Source organism: Lynx canadensis, chromosome X (genome assembly GCF_007474595.2).
Source record: "Lynx canadensis isolate LIC74 chromosome X, mLynCan4.pri.v2, whole genome shotgun sequence".
Classification (NCBI taxonomy): Eukaryota; Metazoa; Chordata; class Mammalia; order Carnivora; family Felidae; genus Lynx; species Lynx canadensis.
In genome coordinates this window covers 88652793-88678827 of record NC_044321.2, presented here as the reverse complement: position 1 = coordinate 88678827, position 26035 = coordinate 88652793, and the positions used below count along the sequence as shown (strand labels likewise).

At 44.9% G+C, this 26035-nt stretch overlaps 1 protein-coding gene across 1 annotated transcript; it reads left to right on the top strand.

Annotated features, from left to right (window-relative positions):
• Positions 1-23765, top strand: CAPN6 (calpain 6). The gene is made up of 13 exons (XM_030305442.2): positions 1-85; positions 6232-6411; positions 14923-15054; positions 16055-16263; positions 16773-16965; positions 17525-17718; positions 17960-18037; positions 18143-18329; positions 19904-20026; positions 20205-20407; positions 20991-21112; positions 21455-21591; positions 22108-23765. The coding sequence occupies exons 2-13, from the start codon at positions 6247-6249 to the stop codon at positions 22288-22290; spliced, it is 1926 nt and encodes a 641-aa protein (XP_030161302.1). The 5' UTR covers positions 1-85; positions 6232-6246; the 3' UTR covers positions 22291-23765.
• The last annotated feature ends 2270 nt before the right edge of the window (positions 23766-26035 follow it).

Here is a 26035-nt window from a genome sequence, read left to right as displayed (position 1 = left end):
GCACTGACTGAACAGACTTGGTAGGGGTTACCTGGCCAAGAGCAGCGGCAGCAGCAGCAGCAGCAGGGCTCCTGGGATAACTCAGGTGAGCAGGGAGGGCATTTGCAAACTCGCCCTGCAGTTTTATCTGCTGGTGACTTGGAGTCTTTTGAAAGAGGTGAAGAAACTTGAACTTTAGAGTTCATCGAACTCTGCAGCTACCATTTTCGGATTTGTCAGAATCGAGTAGGTGTGTGGGGGTGATTGTGGTTGCCTGGCGATGAGATTTTTCTGGTGATATCTGGTCAGTTGTGTGTGTGTGGGGGGGTGGTGTGCGTGTGTGTGCGCGCACGCGTGCGTGGTGTGGCGTGGTTTTCCTGATAAGGAAGAATAAACCTGGGAGAGAGGTGTGAGGGGGAGAAACCAGGCTGACCGTGCTTCCCTCTAGCTTCTGCTGACCCCCAGCTGTGGGCAAATTATTGAACTGCAGGCATGAGCTTGGATCTACACTATGCACAAAAGGTCTTTAAAAGCCCTTGGAAGTGGGGTGCACAGGCTGTGTGCTTTTGCAGCAGAGGGAGTGGCTATCCTGTCTGCACAGCCGGGGGTCCTCCTGCCCTGGTGACAGGTTGATCTTGGCTATTTCATTATCAGCCCCTGGCCGGCCTGGTTTTATTCTTCTCTGACTTTGGCTTTAGTTTAAACTTTGATTTGCAGCTAGGGGCTTAACTGGGCTCCTTGACCAGAGTGGGCTGAGAGGGCAGGGCAGAAAAACGAAAAGGTTCAGAGTATTGCAATTGCGATTGGTTCCGAGGCTTTGGAGCTTGAAGTTTGGTTAGAAACACATGGGGAAATTAAACAAATTCTAACATCCTGACAGTCACCTCTGGCTTCAGGATGACGCATTGTGATTTGTATTAATGTTTTATTGAAAGGTGGCTAATGTCTCATTTGCTAATCTTTGTTGTGAAAGTGAGGACGTTTTATGGTTGGGGGAATTAAAAAAAAAGATTCTTTGGGTGGGTGGAGGGCGGACTGCTAATTAACTCTTTCTTTCCTCTGGCTGTTTGTGTGCACGAGCGTGTACGTGTGTGTGTGCGCGCGCGCGTGTGAATACTTGGAATTGGAATAGTATTCTTTAGTTATCCTTATAGAGTCCCTAGCAGGCTAGGGAAAAGTCTAAACACTTGTGTTGTCAGGAATAGGTGAAAAAAAGTCTTTCCACATCCTTGGGTGTTTCAGTTCCTAAATTAAAAGCAGAAAAAGTCTCTTTGTGACCCCCAAACAGTATTTCTTTGATTAGCCTTGATTTGAAATCATCTCACCTTCTGACAATTTGCGCACAAAACTCCTAAGTGCATTCTTGCAAGAAGACAGAGAGGATTCTAAAAAGCAGGAGGTGTGTAAACTGTGTAACCTTGGGCCCGAGTTTTCACCTTCCTGTAAAAGCAAGTTGGGCGAAGTGATTTCTAAGAGTCCTTCCAGTGTAACATTCTACAAAAATTGGAATTCGATTCTTGCAAGGCTGTAAAATTAGACTTATAGGATGCGCTTTTTCATCCACGAGGGGGGAAAAGTGGGTAGCGGGGCAAGCCAGCCAAAAAGGAGGGGTGGAAGAGAGAGTGCGTACTGAATGGCAGAGGGGCCATTTTATACTGTTCTTTTAAATGTCGATGAGTGTCTTAGTTGAGGCAGGTGATCAAATCTCATTTTCCACTAAGGACAGAAAAGAGATGTAATTTGCTAACGATGAATGTTTTCTAATACTACTGCCATTTAGTGTCGGCAACATCTCTGTCCCTCAGTTTCCCCGTGAGCACAACGGAAATACGATGGCTGCCCCGGGCGCCTCAGAGTGTTATTGGGGGAATCTAATGAAATTAAGCACCGTTTCAACAGTGAAAACAGCTCACATGCTTAATTTCATTAGATTCCCCCAATAACACTCTGAGGCGCCCGGGGCAGCCATCGTATTTCCGTTGTGCTCACGGGGAAACTGAGGGACAGAGATGTTGCCGACACTAAATGGTGGCGTGTGGGACTTGATCCTGGATCTGCTGACTCCTTGTTTGCCTTTTATGATTCTGAATTGTTTTGTATGTTTTGATAAAGTGTTTCCTCGATGGAATGAAAGGAAATTGTGCGCTCTTTTTTCTTTGAGTTTCTTTGAACCGTCTTCTCTCTCTGGATTGAGTACATGTGTCCTAAATAAAGGTGGATCGGAGGACTTGTATGGTCCCGTTCAGGCCCCGGGATGTCTGGCCGCCAATATGCATTTGATCAGCCGTATGTTCCCTGGTAGATGCGTGTCCATAGATCTAGCTTGGTCACTAGCTAGGTCTTCCACATTCAGTTTGCTCTGCAAATTCCTAATTGCTATGATCTCCCATTTCACTTCAAGCACAGCACAAGGGGGGACACTGGGGCCGGTGGGGACGGGGGCAGTGGGAGGGTGGCAGCAGGGGAAAAAAACAGCCAGGGATAACACCTCCAGAGCCATGCTCTCTCCCTCTCACCCCCTTAAATGCCCGCCCTTTCTCTCCCACTCACCCCAATCTAAAGCAGTTTGTAAACTGCAGACGGGATTTCCTCTATCGGAGAACGGTTCTCTTTAAGAGACTGAGGCAGATTTCAAGCTTTAGAGCCAAATCTGGTTTCCATGTGAAGGCTGACCCACAGGTGGAGAACAAGTGACTTTCTTCTTAAGAGTTTGCCCAGCTCCCCACGATTTCCAGGCCAGTGAGTAGCAAAAGCTCCTAGCTGCAGCCTTGTGTTCTACGTGGCAGGCTCCCTCGACTTCCCTTGGCGATTCCCAACTTTCCATCCTCTGGATCCACCCCTCCCGCTTGCCTGTGTCCACACAGCCTTCTTCATACTCCATCTCTAGGCAGTGGGTCCTAATTGAAATAGTACTGCCTAAGACCACTATCTGTGTGCAAAACCCCACACTCTGCTTCAGCCAACCACCCATGATACTACCCCCACCCAGGGTCCCTCAGTTTCCCCATGAGCACAACGGAAATACGATGGCTGCCCCGGGCGCCTCAGAGTGTTATTGGGGGAATCTAATGAAATTAAGCCCTGGCTTTGATTCTGTTTACTGACTTTCTTAATATGCGGTCTTTAACCTAAAGGCCCTCTCTTCTTCACAGTTGGGTGCAGCAAGATAACCAAGAAGGAGCATTCCCTTCCCCACTCTCCTAAGCTCTGACGGGGCGAGTTTATGTTTATGACAAACCCAACTTACAAATTTCTGGGTTTCCAAACGTTTTTTTTCCCCCAGACTTCACTAATGAGCCCTCAGATGGGAAGGGTTCAGATTCTCCCATGATCATCAAACCGTGGAAATAAAGACCCTTTTCAATATCTACCATGGCAATAAATTCTAGGCAGAATGCCTCAAAGTTAGGTATCATGTTTTCTTTGGAGGGTTTTCCTCATTTGAGCTTAAAAAAAAAAAAATCCCGTCTTTAAGGAGGCAGTGACCAAAAGGAGCAGTGTGGTGTGATGGAAATCTGCACGCTAAATCAGGCATTACACAAACCCGGGTTTGAGTCAGCTTTGCCGGTTTCTAGCTGCCCCTTCTCTGAGCTGCCATTTCTGCAGATACAACATGAGGGGCACAGATAATATCTACTAAACATGGCTGCCATGAAGAGACCATGAGCCGAAATGCACATTTCAAATGATAAATTGCCATGCAAACGTTCATTGCCTACGTAAGACATCCATCCGTTCAACAAGTATTTCCTGGACAATGGTTGTGTGCCCAGTTCTGTGCCAGCCAATGAGAGCACTTACAATGCGTGTCCTGCATTTATGGAGCCCCTTCTACTTATTCAAAATACTTTTACATTAACCATCTCATTAGGTACAGCCACAGTATAAGGAGGGCAGGATAGATAGCCCCACTCCCCTGATGAGACTATTGAGGCACAAAGAAACCAAGGTCACAGCAATGGAACACATTTCTCCTGTTACCTAGTCAGAAATGGGGCTCAACTCTACTCTACAAGTCCAACGGGACTTGGGACTATAATTTTATTCTAATGAAAGCCTGTCAAATTGCAAGCTGATAGCCTGCTATTCCTTATTTACCCTGCACCCCCAAAATGCAGGTGCCCTCACCCAGAAGGCTTGACCTATCCACATCAACTGTATATGCTGCCTCTGAAAGAGTCTACGGGGATCATACTGGTTTTTCAAATCAAACCTGATTTTCCTTTCAATTGATGCTGCTTCTGTCTGGAGACGGGGCTCTCCTTATATAACAGGGATTTCTTTTGCAGGGTCCTGCCTGCCTCGTCATTTGGCTGAGTAGCAAGGGAGACTGTTGGGGGCAGAGGGCCTTCCCAAGAACAGGAAATAACCATTTATCCCAAATGTTCAAGGCCTCGGAGGTTCTGGCAAACTAAATACCCTAATTGCCCCAGACTATCCTCCATTTACAATCCCCAGCCTCTGGCGGTCCACCAAACCTTCCAGGGAAAGCAAGAGGCACAGTAGTGTTTGTTGTAAGTTCGAGCGCACGTGAAAATTCGGGTCCATTTGTAACAGACTCCAGAAAGGAGACTGGGCATACGTTCAGATTGGCTCTGATGCTGCTTAATGGAAAACTATTACTGATACTACTCATGATTTTAAATACAATGAGATACACTTCAATATTTAAAATACGTGAACACACTTAAATCTGATGACTAAAGGCGTTTTGGTATTTTGCCGGGTCCCGTAGCCTTCGATGCAAAAAGCAATTGTCAATAAATAAGGCTATAAAAAAAAAAAACAACTATAGTTATTTTCAGCTTCTTATTGCTTGGACCCAGAGAAAAGGTAAGTTTGTCTATATGTATTGCCGTTTGCGAATAACATCGAATTCAATTTTTTTATGGTTTTGAAATAGGAAAACAGCTTTACCGGTAAGGCATCTCAATGTAATACTGAAAGGACATGAAATGAGGTAGTAGAGAAGTCTGATTAATATTTCACCTTTTATAAAATTGTGGCTTCCTCTTTATGAACTGGATTTGGAGCTGTGGTACCTACACAGACACTCTTTAAAGTGCTAAGTAGGTTTTTTTTTTCAAACTTTGTCCATTTTTCAGCAGGTCCTCTGACCTTAATCAGATTTTCTTGTTTCCACCCTCATGTAATCATGAAATATAGATAAAATCTATTTTGTCCTTAAAATATATTTTTGAAATGATTGGCATCATGTAAATTTCACAACCCTCCTCTTATTAACCATTGAATGTCAAGAGAGAATCATTAAAATCATTACAAATCTGTCTTTGTGGATCAAGCAAAGGCATTGAGAACCCTATTATCACCCCAAAGCTATTTAAATCAAAGTTGCCTTTCAAATTATCCTCATAAAAACCAGTTGTTAGGGACATTTGAGCGTGGGGCACTCAGACATTGCTTGAAGAGCCCCTATATTAATTCTTTATTTAGCCATGTGAGATTTTTTTTTTTAAAGAAAAGAAAGCAACAGTGTATTGCCATGGGATAAGAATCTATAGTCCATCAAATCAGTGTAATTGAATTTCAGAGTCCGCTTTTTAAGGCGGGCAAATGATTGCATGTTACACTTTGAAGAAGAAAGACACACACACAATCTTTCTATCTTTCCTTGTCTTTGGAGGCCATCTGCTGAGCTCGGTTGCTTGCATTAGCCTTCCAGGCCAGTAATAAAAAATGCAAAGCTCTTTAAATGATAAAAGGGAAGGAATTGTGTAAAGGGGCTCTTTAGAAGTGAAAGAGGCTGCTTCTCCCCACAAGCACAAAGTGTGTGGCCCTTCAGGGCGCCAAATTATTCTGAATATAGTAAAACAACTTTCTCCTTTTATTTTCAAATTTAGAATTGTCCTTTGCTTTAAACTCCTCTCTGCCAACTAAAACGGAAAGTTGCCCTTTAAATTATAATGACTTACTTTTAACTAGCAATCGTAACATTTATTATCTATTTCTTGGATAATATTGTTACGGCTTATATTGTCCCATTTGGCAAATGAAGATACTGAGGCTCCAAAATGTTTTAGGCGCCCAAGCCAAAGCCCCATGCTAAGCTAATTGGTTGCAGAGTCTGGACCCTACTTTCTATAAAAATGGTCACTTTTCTTAAAGCCAAGCTCCAAGTGCCTAGCTCCAGGAATAAGTCCCTGGGATGACTACTGTTGGTCTAATCTCAGGTGATCTTTAACAGACGTAAGAATTTCTTTCTCCAATGACTACACTTTTTTCTCTTTGTAGACATAGCTCGGCACTATGGGTCCTCCTCTGAAGCTCTTCAAAAACCAGAAGTACCAGGAACTGAAGCAGGAATGTATCAAAGATGGAAGACTCTTCTGTGACCCAACCTTTCTGCCTGAGAACGATTCACTTTTCTACAACCGACTGCTTCCCGGGAAAGTGGTGTGGAAACGTCCCCAGGTAACTTGGTGGTTTTTGTTGTTGCTGTTTGTTGTTGTTTTGTTTTTTGTTTTTTGTTTGTTGTTGTTGTTGTTGTTGTTGTTTTACTTTCTATCTCCTTCTTGATCTCTTTCATCAAAGCTCTGCCTGGTCCACTATTTCTCTTACACAGCCTACTATACGGAAAGCAATTTAGGAGACAGCTTTAAAATGCTAAGTTTTATGGATCTGTGTTTCTGGCTCCAGCTTGAGGAATGTTGAATTTCAGTCAAATTTGGTCAGATTTAGTTATTTTAAAGGAAATTAAAAAATAAACAACAACAAATGCCACGCTTGCTTGCTTTCAGGACTTCACTTTAGTAAATGTCGTAACTCAAAAAGCAATTATACTCTTGTCTCTTGACCAAGTTACCTATCATAGCAACCTCAAGATAATCTCAGACCTGTGAGGACGAAAACTCCTTATGCGAGGAGCATAAATGAAATGAACTCTAACGAGGACACGATGGAATTTGCACTGGGGGAAGGAGACGTCTTTGCTGCTCTTTGCATACCATCATCTAGATTCCCTCACAATTAGCCAAGTGGGATCTAAGTAGGAGTGTAGGTCTTTTACCATCTCTTAATAGTTACTGTGGTTCTCTGTGGAACAGCTGTATATTGTGTCTCTAAAGTAAGTCTCAGGACCTCGTTGCAAGCCCTGCATGAGTGGGATCTCAATGTATGAAACGATAGGATGATGGAATCTGGAGAATGAATGGCAACCTTGCCCTCAATCTAAAGGGCATTATCACTGGAAGAAAGATATTACACCTGAGCCCCTTCCCGAAGCGGGTGACCCCAGAGATATAGGCCCCAGAGGGCTGTTATGAAATGCAGATTCTTGGGCCTTCACAATATCCCCAACAACGCTCTGATTCCATGCATTGACGTATCTTTTTGTGCACTCGAGGTTTGCTTTCTTCAGTGAGCAAGCCTTTTACCCGCAACGTTTTAGTTGCCATTTTCACAGCTTCAATTCCTAAATGGACTTCTCACAAGAGCTACTTCAGTTTATGTAGGTTGCCACCAGGTGGTGCCAAGATACATTGGTCACTTCAAGGCTCTTGTTTTTTCTATATGACTCAAAGGACATGTCTCAGTTTTTGCCCACCAAGTATGATAGCCATTGAGAGGGAGACTTGGAGAAGTTCTCTCCATCGGAAGGAAGACTACGCTCCTCTTGACTTTCTGTGCCTCCAGTGGTTGAGTGCACTGACCTGCAATAAAAATCTGGGAAACATGAGAACTCACTAGCCACTAATTCGGTGTGCAGAGAGGTAAGTTTTGTTTCGTTTCATTTTCCAGAAATGCACGGAGAAAATAGAGCTGTGTTGCTGAAAGCCACTCTTATGAACAAATGATGATAATGAGGCGCACCTCTCGGTTTTGATGCTTGGATATGAAAGGAAGGAGATTGATGGGGCGGAAGTAGCTCAATGGGAGGCAGAAAATTGAAGGAGGTTTTCCGGGGGGTGGCGGGAGGTCTTTTTAAAATAGGACAGACTTGAACATACTTCTTGGCCAAGGAGGAAACAGTAAAGAAGAGGTTGAAGACACAGAAGCGAGAAGGAATGATTGATGAGGGACAGGTCCTGGAGGAGATAGGAGGAGACCCAATGGGCGGCAAAATCACAGGCCAACGTGAAGCCATTTCCCAGACGTGAACCAAGCTGACAGTGCTTCCTGTACTGGCCGGTCTTTAGGCACAGGTTTCCTCCTCTGTCTTGGCTCAGTCTTTTGTCCTGTGCCTTCTTCTTCCAAATTCTGTGGGTTGAACCCTAGATGGATTAGCAAGGAAGGAAAGAACTTAATAACCATGGCAATAGTCCATCTTGCCTCTCCCCACTCCTTCCAGGGTGAGGGGATAGGAGAAAGAGAGGGTGAATTGGGATGGGAAAGAAAAAGGAATCAGCATCTATGTCATGCCTACTATGGGCCTAGAGACTGTGTTTGGAGTTTTCTGTACATTTTGTTTTTCACCTCATCTTTATTTGTCATGGCTGGGCAAGGTGGGTATCTCACATATTTCTTTAATGTAATTCTGTTTTTTTCTGGCTTGAAAAATAAAGGTAAATATGATGCCCGTTTTATTGATGGGGAAACTGGGTTTCAGAGAGACGGTAATAATTTGCCTGGGGTCAGACCCCTGATACCCTGGGATTTTAATCCAGGTTTGACTGCAAAGCTGGTTTTCACACTACCATGCTGCTATTTCAGGGAGACAGGCTTGTTTGTGTCTCCTCTCTTGCTAAAATAGGTAGCTTCCAACCAGTCAATTCTCACATTCCTTCTCATTGGGTTGATGCCAATTAATTGACTAATATGATCAGTTAACTGATCCATACTCTCCCTTTTGAGAGCACACTGTGTGTTTCGTCTTCAGCCCAAAGGGAGAGTCTTGAGAAACATTTATTGACCTACTCTGTTCAGCCTCTGGGCAATTTACGGACACAGCCTGGGGTGAGGCACTCCCATTCCAGCTGGAGAGATGGATATTGAGCTATCAAAGAGTTAAATAATAAATTAATGCCCGATATAAGACATGCTATTTTCAGGCATACAGACAGTAAATCCTATAGGGTTTTGAAGAAGGGGAAGATCCGCATAGATTGGAATGGTTGGGGAAGGGGCCTCTTGTGGGAAGTAAGGGAAAAACAAGGTTCTGGACCACCGTCTGAGTCTCCTCAAAAAGCTGTGGATTCCTTTCCAGCCAGAGTGGAGGCCAAGCCTGTGGTCAAGAACCACGTCAAAGTTCTCTGGCCTCCCATCAGGAAAGCTGAGAGACAGCCCTGGGCCTCTCCGAGTTGGCTCAGGAAGACCAGATGGGTCGTTGGCCTCACCCGCTTCATTGGCAACGTTGAGATCCTGGTTTGCAAGGAAGCTTTCAGACTTCTTGTCCCTTGGCATGCCACACAGCCTCATCCTCAACCAGGCTTTATTTTCTGAAGTCTTTAAAATGGAAGAAGCGTGATTAACCTGATAGTTTTCTGTTGCTCTCCTTTCCCATGCTGAAAAGCTTCTGCCTTTATCAGCCTTCATGCCTGCAAACTCCACTGCTAGTTGAACCAAAATGACTTCAGCCAAGCTCCCAGTATCCCAGGGTAGGATTGAGTTCCCCTTCTTCCCACTTGCCACTTCCTTGCTGTGCCCTAAGGAGCCACTTTAGATAGACAGGGATTATGGGAATGTTTTGCAGTTATTCAGGGCCAGCTCATCTGCCTGTACCCTCCATAGAAAAATCCTTCTCCTTAACTCCTTCATTGGCCCAATGGCTGCAGCTATTGTCCTAGCTTCCTGGGGTACAACGGTATATTGCTTGAGACAAGTACTCCTGAACTTTCCTGCCCTTCTGGCGTGTCAACGTATATAGTCTTAGTAAATTCTAAGTTTTACTGACTTATACTGACTTAGAGGCTTATACCGATCGCAAGGCTTCAGGTAAAATTTTGAGGCTGAAATCTGGCTGCCAAATTCCCATAAAAAATCTCTTCTCCAGCTCTCTCCAGCCACTCTCCCCTCCTACCCGCCTCTGGCTTTTTTCCTGACTGACTCATACCCAGCTACAATAGTGTCTTAGAGTCAGACACATCTAATCCCTGACTAAAGTGGAGCAAGCCCTCATGGGGGTTTGCACAGCCAGCTGTGGGGGAAGTGAGGGCACCTGCACAAGATCTCCTGTCAGCTCTGGTAGAGTTTTGAGTTTGGTCTCTACTACCATTACCATTGCCCAGGTCCTTCCACTAGGAATACCCTCCCCAAGGGCCATTTCACTACACTGGATGGGAGGAGGGTGACGGGGTTCTGGATAAAAGCCAAAGTGGTAGGAATGGAAGGGAAAGTTTGATGAAGGGAAGATATTAGAAGAATACACAGGCCTTGGTGATGGATTGCCTGTGAGGAAACAGTAAAGAGGAAATACTTTTCTCGGTGCTAATAGAAGTTTCCAGCTTCCCACTGAATGTGACACCTCTATACAGTAGTTTCGGCCTAGGCTGTTCAAAAATTTATTGTTCTTCCCAGAGACCATGTCCCCCAACCTGATTAGTCCTAATGTTTTCCACTGTTGACACAGTTGAAGAGAGTTGAATCGGCCCATTCTCTTTACTGTTTACTTTACTTTCCTGTTTATTTTAAATTCCCCGTTTTAACAGCTTTATCAAAGTACAATTTATACACTATAAAATTTACCTGCTCTAATTGTACGATGCAATGATTTTTAGTAAATTCACAAAGTTGTGAAGACATCACCACAATCCAGTTTTAGCACAGACACATCATCCCAATAAGACCCTTCGTACACATTTGCAATGAGCAAACTTCCCCCCCTCCATTAAAGGTAGTCAATAATCTCCTTTTAGTTTCTATCTAGATTCACCCAATTCTAGACATTTGACCTAAAACAGAATCATAAAAATAGCTGGTTTCTCTTGTTTTGCATAACATTTTCAAGGGTCATTCATGTGGCAGCAGGTAATCAATTTGTCCCTTCTGTGGCTATACAGAATTCCATTGCACGGATATGTGAATTCTTCCCAATAAAGCAGTTTGAGATTTATATCTGGAGTCTTCTACCAGAACTATGAAGGTTCAAGTAAGAAGATAACTAGGCAGTGACTTGGTTGCGTAGGTTGGAAGTGAAAGGTAGGCTGAAGATCTTAATTCTCAGACTTCATATTGAATTTCCCTCAGAGGGGTTAGGAAGGAAGTGAATATTTTACTGATGACAAAATCTTCACACAAAAGTAAAATTCTCCAGCAGGTAAAGTGGACTCCTTGAGAGCCTCGTCCAACATCGGTCCCCGGGTCCAGGTCTACCTACAAATGCCCCGCTTGGAGATGGTTCTTCAGTTTCTACGGCAGCCCTGAGCCTTCTAGAACCACTTAGAGTGCTGGACTTTAGTCATAATGTATCGACTGCAGGGCCGGCCTCACTTGTAGCTGTCCATGCCCCCATCCCATCAGTACTCCAAGACTTCATGGAGTACTCTGGAAAACGCCTCCACTTTTCTGGTTGCTGGTTTTCTAGGCATCCTTTCATTTTGCTGTGGTTCTTGAGGTTTGCCTGGGACATCAATTTTCACCTGTGTAAAAAAATTGCGAAAGATGTGGATGCTGTGGGTGCAAAGGGAGTCACACAGAATGATGTGTGTAGGGCCCCAAGGCTTGTAATTGTATGTCTCCCTTCCCCCAATCTTCCAGAGGTCTATGTGAAGGGACATGAGCTAAGAGCAATGGGAAGTTCTCGCAGGGCTCAGCTAAGAGAACATATTTCCTGGAGAAGCTGTTTTGCTTATGGAAGGCTTTGGCGCAGGGATGGGGACAGGCAGAGACCATTCCTGGCTTTACTCTTGGTGTCCAACTTCCTAGTTGTGTGTGTTTCCCCCTAAGAAATTATGTTGCCTTGACAAACAGCCCAGTTCAAGGATCACAGCAACTGTGCCAACACAGCTGGGAGCCATTAGGGGCCCAGCATCTCCCCTCCCTCTCAAGCCACCCAAATATGTGAACATGTGAGTCGTGACCTCTCCCCAACTCCATTCCTTACCACTCTAGCAGAGCTCAGGCTGAAATGTCCCATCTGTACTCTATATCTGTGCTCTGAGCTACAGAAAATTTTCTCCAGCCTTACTTCCCTACTCCCAACAGGAAGACACCCTGTTGTCCAAAACTATGGGAAAAGTCAATCAGCAGCCACTTCATTATTTTCAAGTGTGTCGCCAAAAAGTCCGTTTGGCTCTTTGATTTGCAGTGGCTTGTTACCCTTTACCCTTTTTACCTCTTTAGCCCCTTTCTAGTCTCTGACTTCCTTAAAAAGGTAGAGGATGTGGCATAATAAAGATTTTCACCCATGTTTCATATCACGGTGCTGACACACATAAGAGATTGGTTCACATTTAGTTGATTAAATTGAGGAGTTTAAAGCCCGTTGGTGCTATTTAGCCTGGAACCAAAAGCTAAGATATAACTTAAGCAAGTCTTCCAGAACAACGAAGAGCTTTTAGGTGAGCGTTAAGGAAAGAGGCATGAAACACTGGGATGGATGACTGATACAGGTGGTTGCAGCTCTGTCCCTGAAGAGCTGCACAACATTACCTTTTTTGTGGTGGACATCCATTAACCTAAAGGCAAATGGATGGGCCAGCTGAGGTCTTGAGTTTCCTTCTCAAATTATACGTGCTTTCGAAGAACCTAAAACTTTAATCTTAGGTCTCCTACTAAACTAGCTGCACACCCGGTGGGGGGCAAGTTGCTGCCTTTCTCTGAGCCTGTTTTCTCCTTTGTAAAATAAGCAAATTGAATAAATAGTCCCTAAAATTTCTTTCAGCTTTGACAGTCAATGGCCTGTTAATTTATCAGGTTTTAAAACCCATTGTTAAATGGCTATCCATCATGTATGAACAGTGGTGAAGTAAAACGTGGGCTAGTTTATAAGAGGAAATAGAAGATACAGAATCTTGGGCCCAAATGTATATTCTTTTGTGATTACATACAGCTACACACACACACACACACACACACACACACACAATGACCACACTCAGCTTAGATCTATAGGAGAATAATTACCCAGTTCCTCAATTTGTGTTCTGTTTACATGTATTTGTTCATTTACGTGACCCTTTAGATCTTGAATAAAAGTTGGCATGCCAAAAGTGTTGGCTGAGCCTGGATCCCTGCTGTGAAATGAGAGCCTTATGGAAATCCAAGACACTGTAATGTAACTCCAACCACTAATAACTTTACATAAAACCAGCAAATCATTTGCCTTAATAATTTAAAAGGACACTTTTCCTTATGTCAGTGTTCACTTTATTGTTTTTTCATGCTAAGCAACAATTCTATGTGTCATCTAAACTCAAGAAATCATTGGATAACTTGATGTCTTGCTCCAAATCAAATGGTAACACTTGACCCACAAAAGAAAACTGTGTTTAGTTTCATCTTAGAAAGGGCAAAGAGACAATTAGGAGAGAAAGAGTATCAGGGCCTAATTCAATACCCAACACACCTGCTTTATTCTCAATAAGTGAAAAAACAGGCAACCTCCACCCCATAAAAAAATATTAAGATAGAAGTCTTCTAAGACAAAAAAGTAATGATGAGACACTAGGTATGTGTCTAAAAAAAAAGTGACCAGAAAATCCAAAACTGAAAACCCACCTAACCCTCTCCTTTTGGCAGAGGGATGCCCAATTAATCTTCAGTTTGGATTTGTCCCTGCCTAGAATGCTTATTCCTTTCCAGAGTTATTTTGGCTTTTAAAGAATATATGGAATGTTTCATTCTGTAGACCAGACCCTTCATCAAGGAGAATTATGTCCATTTAAAAAAGAGGTTTGAGAAGCAGAAAAATATAGCTGTCTCTATTTAATAAATTTTAAAAGGATGTATGTCTAGATTTTCTTTCCATTTGAGACGAGGATTTATTTCTGCTGGGTAAGCAGAATGTCAAGGTACCGGCCAACGGCCTCCTCCACGAAGCTTTCTCCAGCTACTCAAGACTTCATTGGTATTTCCTGCCTTTGAACTCTGCAAGTGCTGATTCTCTGAGTCACACAATCATGTCTTCAATTATACGATGTTATGTATGCGGCTATGCCTTTGTCTATGCTGGTCTCTCTATTCATTATGCCTCCATACCTCTCCCTTGTCCAACTACCTAACGCTAGTCATCCCCAAAGCTTCATCTCGAGTGTTGCCACTGCTATTCAATCTATTCTGTTTACCACCAGGGAAACATTGGGGATCTTTCCTTTAGACACTGATTATACTTTGCAGATAATTCCGATGTGCCCTCAGACGTTGTGTTGTAGTTGTCGTATTTGGGTCTCATTTTCCCACTCACAGTGGGAAAGGCACAGCTGTTGACATGTTGGGGAAAGAGACACACATACACCCCAAACAAATGTTTCCCCCACTCTGTCTAGCTTCCCTCAGAGCATCCTCACAGGAACACTCCAGCAGACGCTCTTTTCCCACAGACATGGAAAAATCTAGTTGCCATGGAGACTGCTGTTCCTTCGCTTTACTTTGGGAGAGGGCTTTCTGTGTAAGGTCTCCTAATTCATTTCCCCAGAGAGGGAGAACAGGTGCTTCAGGAAATTTCATCCTGACAAATGGGAGCAGAATGCAATGTGCTAATCTCTAGTTCCATTCAGAAGCTCCCTGCTAGAGTGAAAACTCTTCCAAATTTCAATGCTAGCTCTGAGGGTTCCAGCCAGCACATCTCAACCTGTCTCCATGTGTCCCCTCCTCCCATTTCTCCTGTTATTCCCCACATAACCCTTTTCCTGTGGCTAGATGATCTGCCTTGGACTTTTCCTCACCACGCCTAGTCCCGTGCCGACCTTCCCTTTATCCCACTTATGGAAATCCTAGTCACTATCTTTAACCCAAGCTCTTCTTTGAAGTCTGTCCTGCCTCCCTCAGCTCACATTGACCCTCGGGAAACCCTTTCCACATTCTCAGAACCAATGATTGTATCCACAGGACATCTGTGATGACCCCCGTCTGATTGTGGGCAACATCAGCAACCACCAGCTAATCCAAGGGAGACTGGGGCACAAGCCGATGGTCTCTGCGTTTTCCTGTTTGGCTGTTCAGGAGTCTCACTGGACAAAGGTATCCCCCCTCTTGTGAGACTTCACTCAGTTTCCACCTTCTTGTCTTCTTTAGTAATTTGGGGAAACATCAGGTCATAAGTTTTTTAGATTGTTCAATTCCTGAAGTCGAAGATATTAACTACATGACTTCTCTCCATTTATTACTAGGGTTTTTTATAAATACAGGAAATTGAACAAATTTTGCAGTGACTGCCTCTATACTCACCTAGATTCTTACCATTAAAATTGCTCTATTGGTTTTGTCACACAAGAGTTGATCTTTTGTCACTGGCAGTACTTTGACTTAGTAGCTCTGCACACTTGCCTTCTCTGTACCAAATGGAGTTACAGAGTACCAGTAGGGGCCAGGAGATCACAGATATGGGTAACAGAAAAGACAAGAAAGATGGAAATAGTTCCTTGAAACAGTTCTAATAAATTATCGAATACAAAAATTCCTTTGGCATTTAGGTAGAGTTGAAGACGGTGGAGTGTTGACTTGATTTTTCTTCAAAAAAATAATTTTAGAAGAGTAATTTGTAATTGCATATAAAAAAGAGAATTTCCTAAAGATAATTTTATTCAAGGTGTGAATAAAATCTGTATTCGATAGAATCTGCATGAAGTCTCTAGGATGGGCCTTTAAACACTGGGCCTTGTAGTTTCATTGATTTTGTCTTTTAGGTGGTTAAACATGCCACCGTGAATATGTTTGTGTGGACAGTATCTCATGATCGAGTTTGAGATTATCTATGGGAAACAATTCAACCCCTACCTGGCTCCCCCCAGTTATCCTGTGTGCATTCAGGCATGGTAATGCTATCCTCGGCAAAACTGAACTAGGGAAGCGAAACTGTGGGAAAAAAGTGCCCAACCTTGGACCTCCCAACCTAGACCCAAACCCAATGTATTTGATGTGCTTCCTGTTGCCATATACATTTGCCAGAAGTCAACTGCAATCTCAGTTGTTGGATATCGTGTGGTGAATAAGAGTTGTATGAATGTTTTTATGTTTCCAGACAATTCCCAACCATAAGGAGCAGGAATGGGACCCTCGGAAACTAGATAAATATGCTGGAATATTTCGCTTTCGTTTCTGGCATTTCGGAGAATGGACTGAGGTGGTGATTGATGACCTGTTGCCCACCATCAATGGGGATCTGGTTTTCTCCTTCTCCACTTCCATGAATGAGTTTTGGAATGCTCTACTGGAAAAGGCTTATGCAAAGTAAGGAGGGGGTTGACCACTCAGGGCACACGAGGAGAGGAACGCCACATTTGTCCTTGGGAGCTCATGCTCTGCCAGCCCGGACCCTGAGTTTACACTGGGCAGGACATCAGTCAGATCCAGGGCATTGCTTTGGGCATGCGACTGGCTCTCAGAAATCCTGGATGATAGACAAATGAGCTGTGTTGGTTTCCATTAAAAACCCTCCCTGCTCCTAGGTGCCCCTTCCTGTGGCTAATCTGCAGATCAGATGGCATTGTAGCCTCAAATTCTCTCCTTCTCTAATATTTACCTGGAGAAAGAAGTTTCTTCGTGGGCTGTCCTTGTTCAACCCAGCCTAAGCCTAGAAATCGCTGCCTATAATCTCAAAATACCTCTCATTTTCATACCTAAAGAAAAGCCAGCTGGTAAAGGCTGGCTGGGCAGGGACTGTTCTAATTCTTGGGAACAAGATACCCTTCACGTGGAAAAGTAAATTTACAAAGATAACCTTGCGTATTTGCCCCCAGGCTGCTTGGTTGTTATGAAGCCCTCGATGGTCTGACCACCACTGATATCATTGTGGACTTTACTGGCACGTTGGCCGAAACTGTTGACATGCAGAAGGGAAGATACACTGAGCTTGTTGAGGAGAAGTATAAGCTGTTTGGGGAACTTTACAAAACATTTACCAAAGGAGGACTGATCTGTTGCTCCATTGAGGTTTGTTGTCACCCCAAAACAACCATTCTTTGCTCACTCTACAAAACTGAGTAGGGAATGTCACCCTTACCCCCGAGACTCAGGAAAAGACATTGCAGAACTCAGAAAATTAACAGTACACTTTGAGTCCTGGAGCAGAGACCGTACAGCTTTAACCTTTTATGCTTTTGCACCAACCATCCCACTGGGGGCCAATGCAGCTTCTGAGCTGGTGTAAACAGCCTCTGCTAAATTCTTCCTTCTGCCTCTGCCCCTGCAGGTGAGGTTATAGCTGTTTGCTCGTGGAATAAACCAGCCCCACCAAAATTTAAAGCTGCTCATGTCAATGTACCACTGTGGGTACTTTCAATCTGAATTGCTTAACTGAGTTGTTATATTAAATTCTGTATTTCCTTTCTTTCACTTGCTTTGTGCCAAGTCAAGATATCTGGATAAAATTTCTATCCACATAGGGAGAACTAGCTTTAACCCCGCTGGGGTAAACCAATCAAGGAAGAGGAGGAGCCAGGCCTTGGGTCTCCCAATTCTTGTGGCCTTATGTATCTTTCTTGGCTCTCAGTCTCCCAATCAGGAGGAACAAGAAGTTGAAACTGACTGGGGCCTACTGAAGGGCCATACCTACACCATGACTGACATTCGTAAGATCCGTCTTGGGGAGAGACTGGTGGAAGTCTTCAGTACTGAGAAACTGTATATGGTTCGCCTGAGGAACCCCTTGGGACGGCAGGAATGGAGCGGCCCCTGGAGTGAAATGTGAGTGACATTTCCCTTGGACTGCCACATCTCCAAAGCCCTACAGTTTGTCCTCGCGCCCCATCCCTCCATACTGCTAGTGTGCTGTCAATGCTTAGTGACATTTGTGGGGTCTGTGACCCAGCCGGAGGTGAAATAAAGCAGGTCCGATCCCCATGCATTCTGGTCCATTAGCATCCTGTTTACTGTACGAAGTCAATGGCAAAAATGGTGGCTTATCCCTTTGCTCATTTGCCTCTAGCTCTGAAGAGTGGCAGCAACTGACTGTGGCCGATCGCAAGAACCTGGGGCTTGTTATGTCTGATGATGGAGAGTTTTGGTGAGGAGGGGTTTTCTGTGCTAAGGGAATTGGGTCTCCACATGGAACTACAAGGGGAGGTATTAAGTACCATCTTCATTTCTTTCCTGCCTTCCTTCCATTCAGGATGAGCCTGGAGGACTTTTGCCGCAACTTTCATGAGCTGAATGTCTGCCGCAATGTGAACAACCCTATTTTTGGCCGCAAGGCGCTGGAATCGGTGGTGGGATGCTGGACTGTGGATGATGATCCCCTGATGAACCGGTCGGGAGGCTGCTATAACAACCGTGATACCTTCCTGCAGAATCCCCAGGTGTGAATCCATTTTTTTTTCCTTTGCCTCCAACTTAGCAAGGCAATAGGAACTCAGGTCTCACCTCGGAGTATTTCTTTGACATGAATTCTTCAATTTGCAGCAACATTATTCAATCTGAGCAGTCTTCTCTGGCTGCCGCTCTCCTGGCCGTACTGCTTAGTATGGATTTTTGTGATTGTCCCTCATTGGACACAAAGGATCTGCTCCCGGACGCTTTCTCAATTCTTTTTCATTTCCTTATTGCGCAACTGTTCTCTTGGGGGTGGATTTACTATACGTGTCTTCTTTCTCATGCAGTGATTCTTCTGAATGCCATCGTTATATTTCCCTTTTCTCAGCCAGAACCTGGTCATTTTGCCCAGGACTTGAATCACTACCCTGTCAGTGAGGCCATCCCATCAATCTTCTGTTACAATGCTCTTCCAGAGGATACGTTAGGACTCAAGCCCAGGCACGCCCCAAAGCAAAAAATCCTAACGTCCAAAGCCTGAATCTATAGTAATCTTGATGGTTTTACCCCATAATGTGCTGAAGAGGTAACCCACAGGAGACAAGAATTCTGACTGTATTGCCACCTTACATGGGTGTGTCTTTTCTTTCCATGGGCCTCATTGGCCACGCAATTTGAAGAACACTAGATTAATAGACTGATTTACTTAACTCATATATTTTCCCCATTCCTTTCATCTTGATTGTCCTTAAAGAAAAGAAAGCTCCCGTTGCCCTCTACCTCATCTCCATGTACAACCCCGGAGATGTTTCAAATATCGGGCACATATAGCAAGCTGGAGAAATGGGCTTTCGGCTTCACTCTTAACTGTCTGCACAGTGCACAGGATTGATCTTTAGGGTCCTTGTGAGCCTATGGCTCTGAATTTATTTTCTGTTTCTTGCGAAAGGGAGGGAGCAACAAGATCTGAGTGGGAGAGAGAGACAGAAAGAAACACCAAGACAGCGACAGAGTGAACATTCAAATGCCTTTTAATTTTACTTCCCAATGGCACCATGGGTCCCTCAGATGAGGTTTCAAAGTCTCTAGCACAGGTCTGCAGCCTTCCCTGGAGAGGTGGTTGCAAAGCATCACCTCTCTAAGGGAGTGGATCCAGCCCCTCCACAAGCCACACATCTGGGCTAGCTATAGGAGGCTAGCTGAAGGGAGTGGCTATAGTGTCAGGTTAAGTCACACAAAAGTGCTTTTTGCCTTTATAGATTCTGGAACTTTCCTGTGTGCAGTTTTTAAAAGCAAAGGGCAAAACAAAACAAAACAAAACAAAAAAACCTAAGATCTTACCGAGAACTTATCAAAACAAAGCATACCTTCTTTGGCATCAGAGATCTAGGCATGAAGTTGTCTCTCAATCCATGCTGAATGTCATAGGGAGGACCAAAGATATGACCTACACTTAGCACGTCTATGGATTATCCAAGGCCTCATTGTCTGGTCAATGGCAAAGTCCAGAAAATCATGCAAGTCTCGACTTCTCGGTGTAGAGTTTTCTTCCCTGAAATCTGAGCCGGCTCATCTGAAATGAAAGTGCTAACTAAGCTCCTTGGTGGCCTCTTTCCTTTAGTACATCTTCACTGTGCCCGAGGATGGGCACAAGGTCATCATGTCACTGCAGCAGAAGGACCTGCGTACTTACCGCCGCATGGGAAGACCTGACAACTACATCATTGGCTTTGAGCTCTTCAAGGTAAGAATGGGCATTAGGAGCAGAGAGAATAATGGCAACCAGAGTCGAAATTAGGATGGCCTGCAGTTAGGGGACTGAAGGTAGGTCCAAGGGTAAGGAAAGCAGAGGACCTAGGATCTCCTAACACAAACACTGTGATCTGAGCAGAATGGAGCCTTTCATCCCGTTTCATTTCCAGGTGGAAATGAACCGCAAATTCCGCCTCCACCATCTGTACATCCAGGAGCGTGCTGGGACTTCCACCTATATCGACACTCGCACTGTGTTTCTGAGCAAGTACCTGAAGAAAGGCAACTATGTGCTTGTCCCCACCATGTTCCAACATGGCCGCACCAGCGAGTTTCTCCTGAGAATCTTCTCTGAAGTGCCCGTCCAGCTCAGGTTCAGCCTCCTTGGCCAGCCCTGCAAACTCCTATTTTCTGCTTTACCTCCAATCCTAACCTCCTTGACCCTGCTCCTCCTGTACAGACACACAAAAGGACAACTTGTTCATGTCAGACTTCACCGAAATGATGGCGGTAGAAATCTTTCTCAAAATGGTTATTTTCACAACCATGAAAAATTCCTTAGGAGAGGTCCGAGCTTCAGAGCTCTGAGCTGCCATTTAAGGGGAACGGGCCTCTAACCTAAGCTTTTCCACTTATATCTTATCTTCCGTTCTCCGGCTGACTCTATTTTCTCTCGAACAGCTGGCACTCCTCACTGCTCCTGTGCTGTGTTCCGAGTGCTGGGTCACCAAAGCTACCTTTTCACCCCAGCCATGCCTACTCTGATCTTTATCTGCTGGTCCTTAAAGCGAGGGAGAAGCAAAACAGACTCATAAAATATAAGCTATGCCTGAGGAGGAATGGGCTGGGTCACTCAGCATTCCATGCCTTTCAGCAACAATGTGTGCTTTGGCAGGCCTGTCTCCTCATCAGAGGGCCTTCATCACCAGTGGCGTATCTTCTTTTTGATGTTCCAGGGAACTGACTCTGGACATGCCCAAGATGTCCTGCTGGAACCTGGCTCGTGGCTACCCGAAGGTGGTTACCCAGATCACTGTTCACAGCGCTGAGGGCCTGGAGAAGAAATATGCCAATGAAAGTAAGAACGGCAGAGGTGTCTGGGGAAGCAAACTTCGGTTGCATTTATTGCATGTATGGCTAGAAAAGATGGTCACAAATGATTGTCTCCAGCGGTATTCAGTCTAGAGAAGTCCGGAGGGCTGTCAACCTTGACAGAGAAAGGGATGTAAACTTCTTCGGGCAAGGTCTACACAAAGCTCCCTTTCATAAAGTATGGAAAAGAAAAGGGACTCAGGAGCAAAAGTTCTAGGTCATTCTGATACCCAGATGCTATGCTACAAGTCCTAGTGAAATACTTTCTTGACTACCTAGAAAGAAAACTTTAACGACTCTGTTAAAAAGCAACTGCCACTTTTTCCAGCTGTAAATCCATATTTGATCATCAAGTGTGGAAAGGAGGAAGTCCGTTCTCCCGTCCAAAAGAATACTGTTCATGCCATTTTTGACACCCAGGCCATTTTCTACAGAAGGACCACTGACATTCCTATTATAGTGCAGGTAAGAATGTGAACGGGCCCCGCCCCCCCCCCCAGGATGGCTCACATTCCGTACAGGATTCTAGATTATCCCCAGTGCCTCAACTATCTAGGATACAGAGCAAGGGTTATCCTCACTTCCTTGTGGGCAGAAGTCCACATGCTCACAGGTACACATGTCGACAGGCACTTTAAAATCCCACGAGCACCATATGCCAGTTCAGATGACCCTTATCCTGACCAGGGATAGGTCAGGATGGACCGCTACGGTTTGGCTGTTTTTCTGACTTGATGCTTCTGCCCGTCCGCCTTTACATAGCCGTCTCCTAGCTCGAGGCGTCCCTTGAGCCCTGCTGGCTGGCTTTTCATCTCTACTCTGTGCGGTATCTTCCTGTCAGCCAGAGACATATCAGGAAAGATAGTCTCTTGGTTTTAAAACAGACCTTTCCAAGTTCCGCACTGGGTTCTAGGTGCCACGGGGCAAAGTCCAGTCTCGCAGAGGGTGGCTCATATTCACTCTTTCAAATCGTCTCTCCAGGTGTGGAACAGCCGAAAATTCTGTGATCAGTTCCTGGGGCAGGTTACTCTAGATGCTGACCCCAGTGACTGCCGTGATCTGAAGTCTCTGTACCTGCGCAAGAAAGGCGGCCCGACTGCCAAAGTCAAGCAGGGCCACATCAGCTTCAAGGTTATTTCCAGCGATGATCTCACTGAGCTCTAAATCTTCAGCTCTAGCGAATCCTGACAGAGCTGTCCATCCTTTTCTTTTCTGTCAGATGCCAGGTCTTACCTAATTCATAATCCTTTGAAAGAAAGAAACTCACAGTAACTAACTTTTCCTTTCTTCTCATAAGTCCCCCATACCTCCCAATCCAAGTAGCATCACTAGCTACATAACCTATATACCTCCAGCAGCTGGACAGGGGGAGGTGACAGTTCTATGTGGAGGTCATACAGATGTTTGCCAACAAAAGATCTCCGGGGCTTCCGGGGGTGAAATTCAAGCAGGACAACAAGAGCCTGGATACCCTACAGATGTCTTCGCTGCTTTCGGGTGCCCAGCGTTATCTTCCCTGTAGGGCGTGTTGAGGAAGGAAGGAGGGGTGATCAAGGCCAAGCCGGTCTAGCCTGACATCCCAGCTCCTGACTGAACACTACAGACCTCCCAGCAGCATCCGACCCAGCGGCCAGCACCCGCTTTTAAGTCCCCAGCCTTTATCACCACGAGCACCATTGCCACCTCCGTCACCACCTCCGGAAAGTGTAGTCCTGCCCTCACCCGAGTCCCCCCCCCCCCCCCCGCAGTAGGTTTGACCTTCATGTTGAGGAAGCTTCCTAGGTGCTTAATGACGAGCTGGAGTTGAGTGAGGCCTAGATAGCGGGCAGGGCCTGAGCTCCAGCTCAGTGGAAGCCAGCTGTGTGCCACAAGAGGGAAAGGTGGAAGAAGCTGCAGTGGGAGACGAAGCCTCGGTCCCCCACCCATCCACACACACCTACACTCACACACGCGCACGTAGGCGCGCACGAACTACCGTTCAGGCAGTCAGTGGGCACGAGGAAGGACAAAGCAGTACCACACGCTCCCGAAAGGATGAGAAAACCCACCCGGGCATAGGATAGCCAGTTTGGGGCCCCTGACTGCAATGTGAAATCTCCTGCTGCTGCTAGGTTTACAAACAAGTCTGTTGTCCTGTGCCTCCTAATATCATTGGTACTGAAGACCCCATCCGGGGGCTTGAGATTCTGGGTCCCATCCCAGGCCCCTCAGGCGTTTCTTTCATTTGGGAAGCTTCCCTCCCCGGGGGCATTTGTTTGCCCTCTTGGTTTTCAGTGTTTCTACAGAATTCTCTCTAGGGTCAGTCATTCTGAACTGTTCTTCCCCCCCATCTCATCTATCAACGTTCTACCCCTCCTTCAAGGTCCAGCATAAATGCCACCTCCTCCACGAAGCCTTCCCTAACTCCTCCCAACCCCCACCTCTGACAATATTTCAACGCTTCCGCAATGATGAAGAAAAAACATAGCTGTAGTACTTAGTCTAGTCCAGCACGCATTCATTTAAAAATATATTTTGTAGGGTTTTTTTTTTTTTTTTTTTTTTAGTTCACTGATTTCCTACCATGTTTTTCAGTCTGTGTAACTTCTGCAGTGCCTTCACCACACTGCCTTACATAATCCAAACCACAATAAAGTTCACATTCAATAAACCGACCAGTCTTGGCTTGATTCGATGGGATGGGAGAGATGGCAAGAGTGACCATCTCTTGAGACTTGTTTTGGAGCCGCTAGAATTGGGAGTGGGGAGAGGGGAGTTTGTGCAGAGGCCTTAGCCACGTTCTGATGGTGCAGTCCTTTATCCAGGTGGGGGACGGGGAGGTTGGGAGAAGAGAATGCAGAGGGGCCCTCTTCTAGTCCACATTCAGGGATATTTGAGTGGTATTGGGGGGTTACACGATTTTGAAGCCCCTACAAGATCGAACCCAAGGCCAAAGCCACAGTGGCCATATCCTTCAAGGGCAGACCTCCCCACAGGAGAAAATAGCAAAGCCTTCCTCCCGGCATCTCCTTTAGAGCCAAATGGATGTGAAGACATCACTCACTCGCTTCCACCCTCAATATCTCATCTGCCCATCTGGAGGGGGGTGGTACGCGGAAGCTCCCCTTTTTTCTTTATCTTTGCCTCTTGACAGGCAAGGATACCTAGGCAGGGGAGGGGTCTGCAAGCTCAGCAGAACAGTCCTTAACCCGTCGCTACAGCACTAGCCCAGAACACAGTAGAGACGAACTTTTAAATACGGGTATTCAGATGCGGTAGAGGTTTGTCAGAAATGAGCTGTACTGTACGAGTAATGTAATAGTTCTCTATGGTCAACAGATGGCACTATGATATTACAATTAAGCTCAAAGAAGCTATTACATTTTTTTTTTCAGAATGAGCATGTTTTTCCCTCAACTAAAAGGTAGAACAGAAAAGGAACCAACACTTTTTGATTTTTTGCGATGTGTCAGGCTCCATGCCCAGTGCTCTGTATTCTTCACATCTCATTTTAATGCCCATGACAACTATACTGAAGTGCTGTTATTCCCTTTTTGTTTGTTTTCAAAAATAAGGAATCGAAGCCACCGAGAGGTTCACTGCCTTACTCAAGGTTGTTCGGTCAGTAATCATGTCATGATTCTTAGGCAATCACATCTATTGACTCGTAGGCCTTGACCCTTTCTAGGAAGATATGCTGTCCCACAGAAAGTGGAAATATCTTCCTTACACTTATAATACCAGCGGTATATCCACAAGACTGTACCAAGAAGTGTCCAGCTAGCATACAAAATGTTTCTCTCTTGGAATCTTTACCTCTCTCATTTACGTGTGCACATATGTACTTACATATGCACACATAGAGTTTGTCAGTAGACTTCGTTTTCCCAAAAGGAATCCAATGCAATAATACACACTGATATGTGTGGGATAACGACAACACAAGTGCATCTCAAAATAATGACGCCGAGTAAAAGAAGCCAGAACAAGAGGATGCAACCTGCCTGATTCCATTCATATAAAATCTTGAAAATGCAAGGGGCACCTGGATGGCTCAGGTGGTTAAGCATCTGACTCTTGATGTTGGCTCTGGTCATAATCCTAGGGTCATGGGATGGAACGCTGTATGGGGCTCCGTGCTGAGCATGGAACCTGCTTGGGATTCTCTCTCTCTCTCTCTCTCTCTCTCTGCCCCTTCCCCCCACCTCAAGAAAAATAAACATTTAAAAAAAATCTTGAAAATGCAAACTGCTCTCTAGCAACGTAAAACTGATCATTTGTTGCCTGGGGAAATGGGATGGGAAGAAGGAAAAGGAATACAAAGTGGCCTGAGGGAACTTTGGGGAATAATGCCCATATTTATTGTTTCCAAATTACTCTGTATCTTGACCATCATGTTGGTTCCACGACTATGTGCATTTTTCAAAAACTCAACTGACTTTTGCTGTAAATACATTTTTTTTAATTTTTTTTTCAACGTTTATTTATTTTTGGGACAGAGAGAGACAGAGCATGAACGGGGGAGGGGCAGAGAGAGAGGGAGACACAGAATCGGAAACAGGCTCCAGGCTCTGAGCCATCAGCCCAGAGCCCGACGCGGGGCTCGAACTCACAGACTGCGAGATCGTGACCTGGCTGAAGTCGGACGCTTAACCGACTGCGCCACCCAGGCGCCCCTGTAAATACATTTTTAAGAAGTAAAGCCTTACAATCACTTCACCCCATGACCGATCCTTTAAAGTTTCATAGGTAGCATATCTAAATACATTAGAAACTCCTCCTGACAAAGTTATAATTTTTTTTTGGCTTCCAATGGTCATGCACATTTTTAAAAACTTAGGAGGAGGAAAATAGCATTTTATGTTTGACATTTCTATTTCTCTTTATTCCTAAAGTTCCAAGATTCTCCCCAGTATCATTTATGTTCAGC

Bases quoted from the DNA above. Each gene is read 5' to 3' on its own strand.
- CAPN6 (XM_030305442.2), top strand. From the start codon at position 6,247: ATGGGTCCTCCTCTGAAGCTCTTCAAAAACCAGAAGTACCAGGAACTG. The intron at 20,027-20,204 runs GTAAGAATGGGC...TTTCATTTCCAG, and splicing joins TTGGCTTTGAGCTCTTCAAG to GTGGAAATGAACCGCAAATT. The intron at 21,592-22,107 runs GTAAGAATGTGA...TCGTCTCTCCAG, and splicing joins ACATTCCTATTATAGTGCAG to GTGTGGAACAGCCGAAAATT.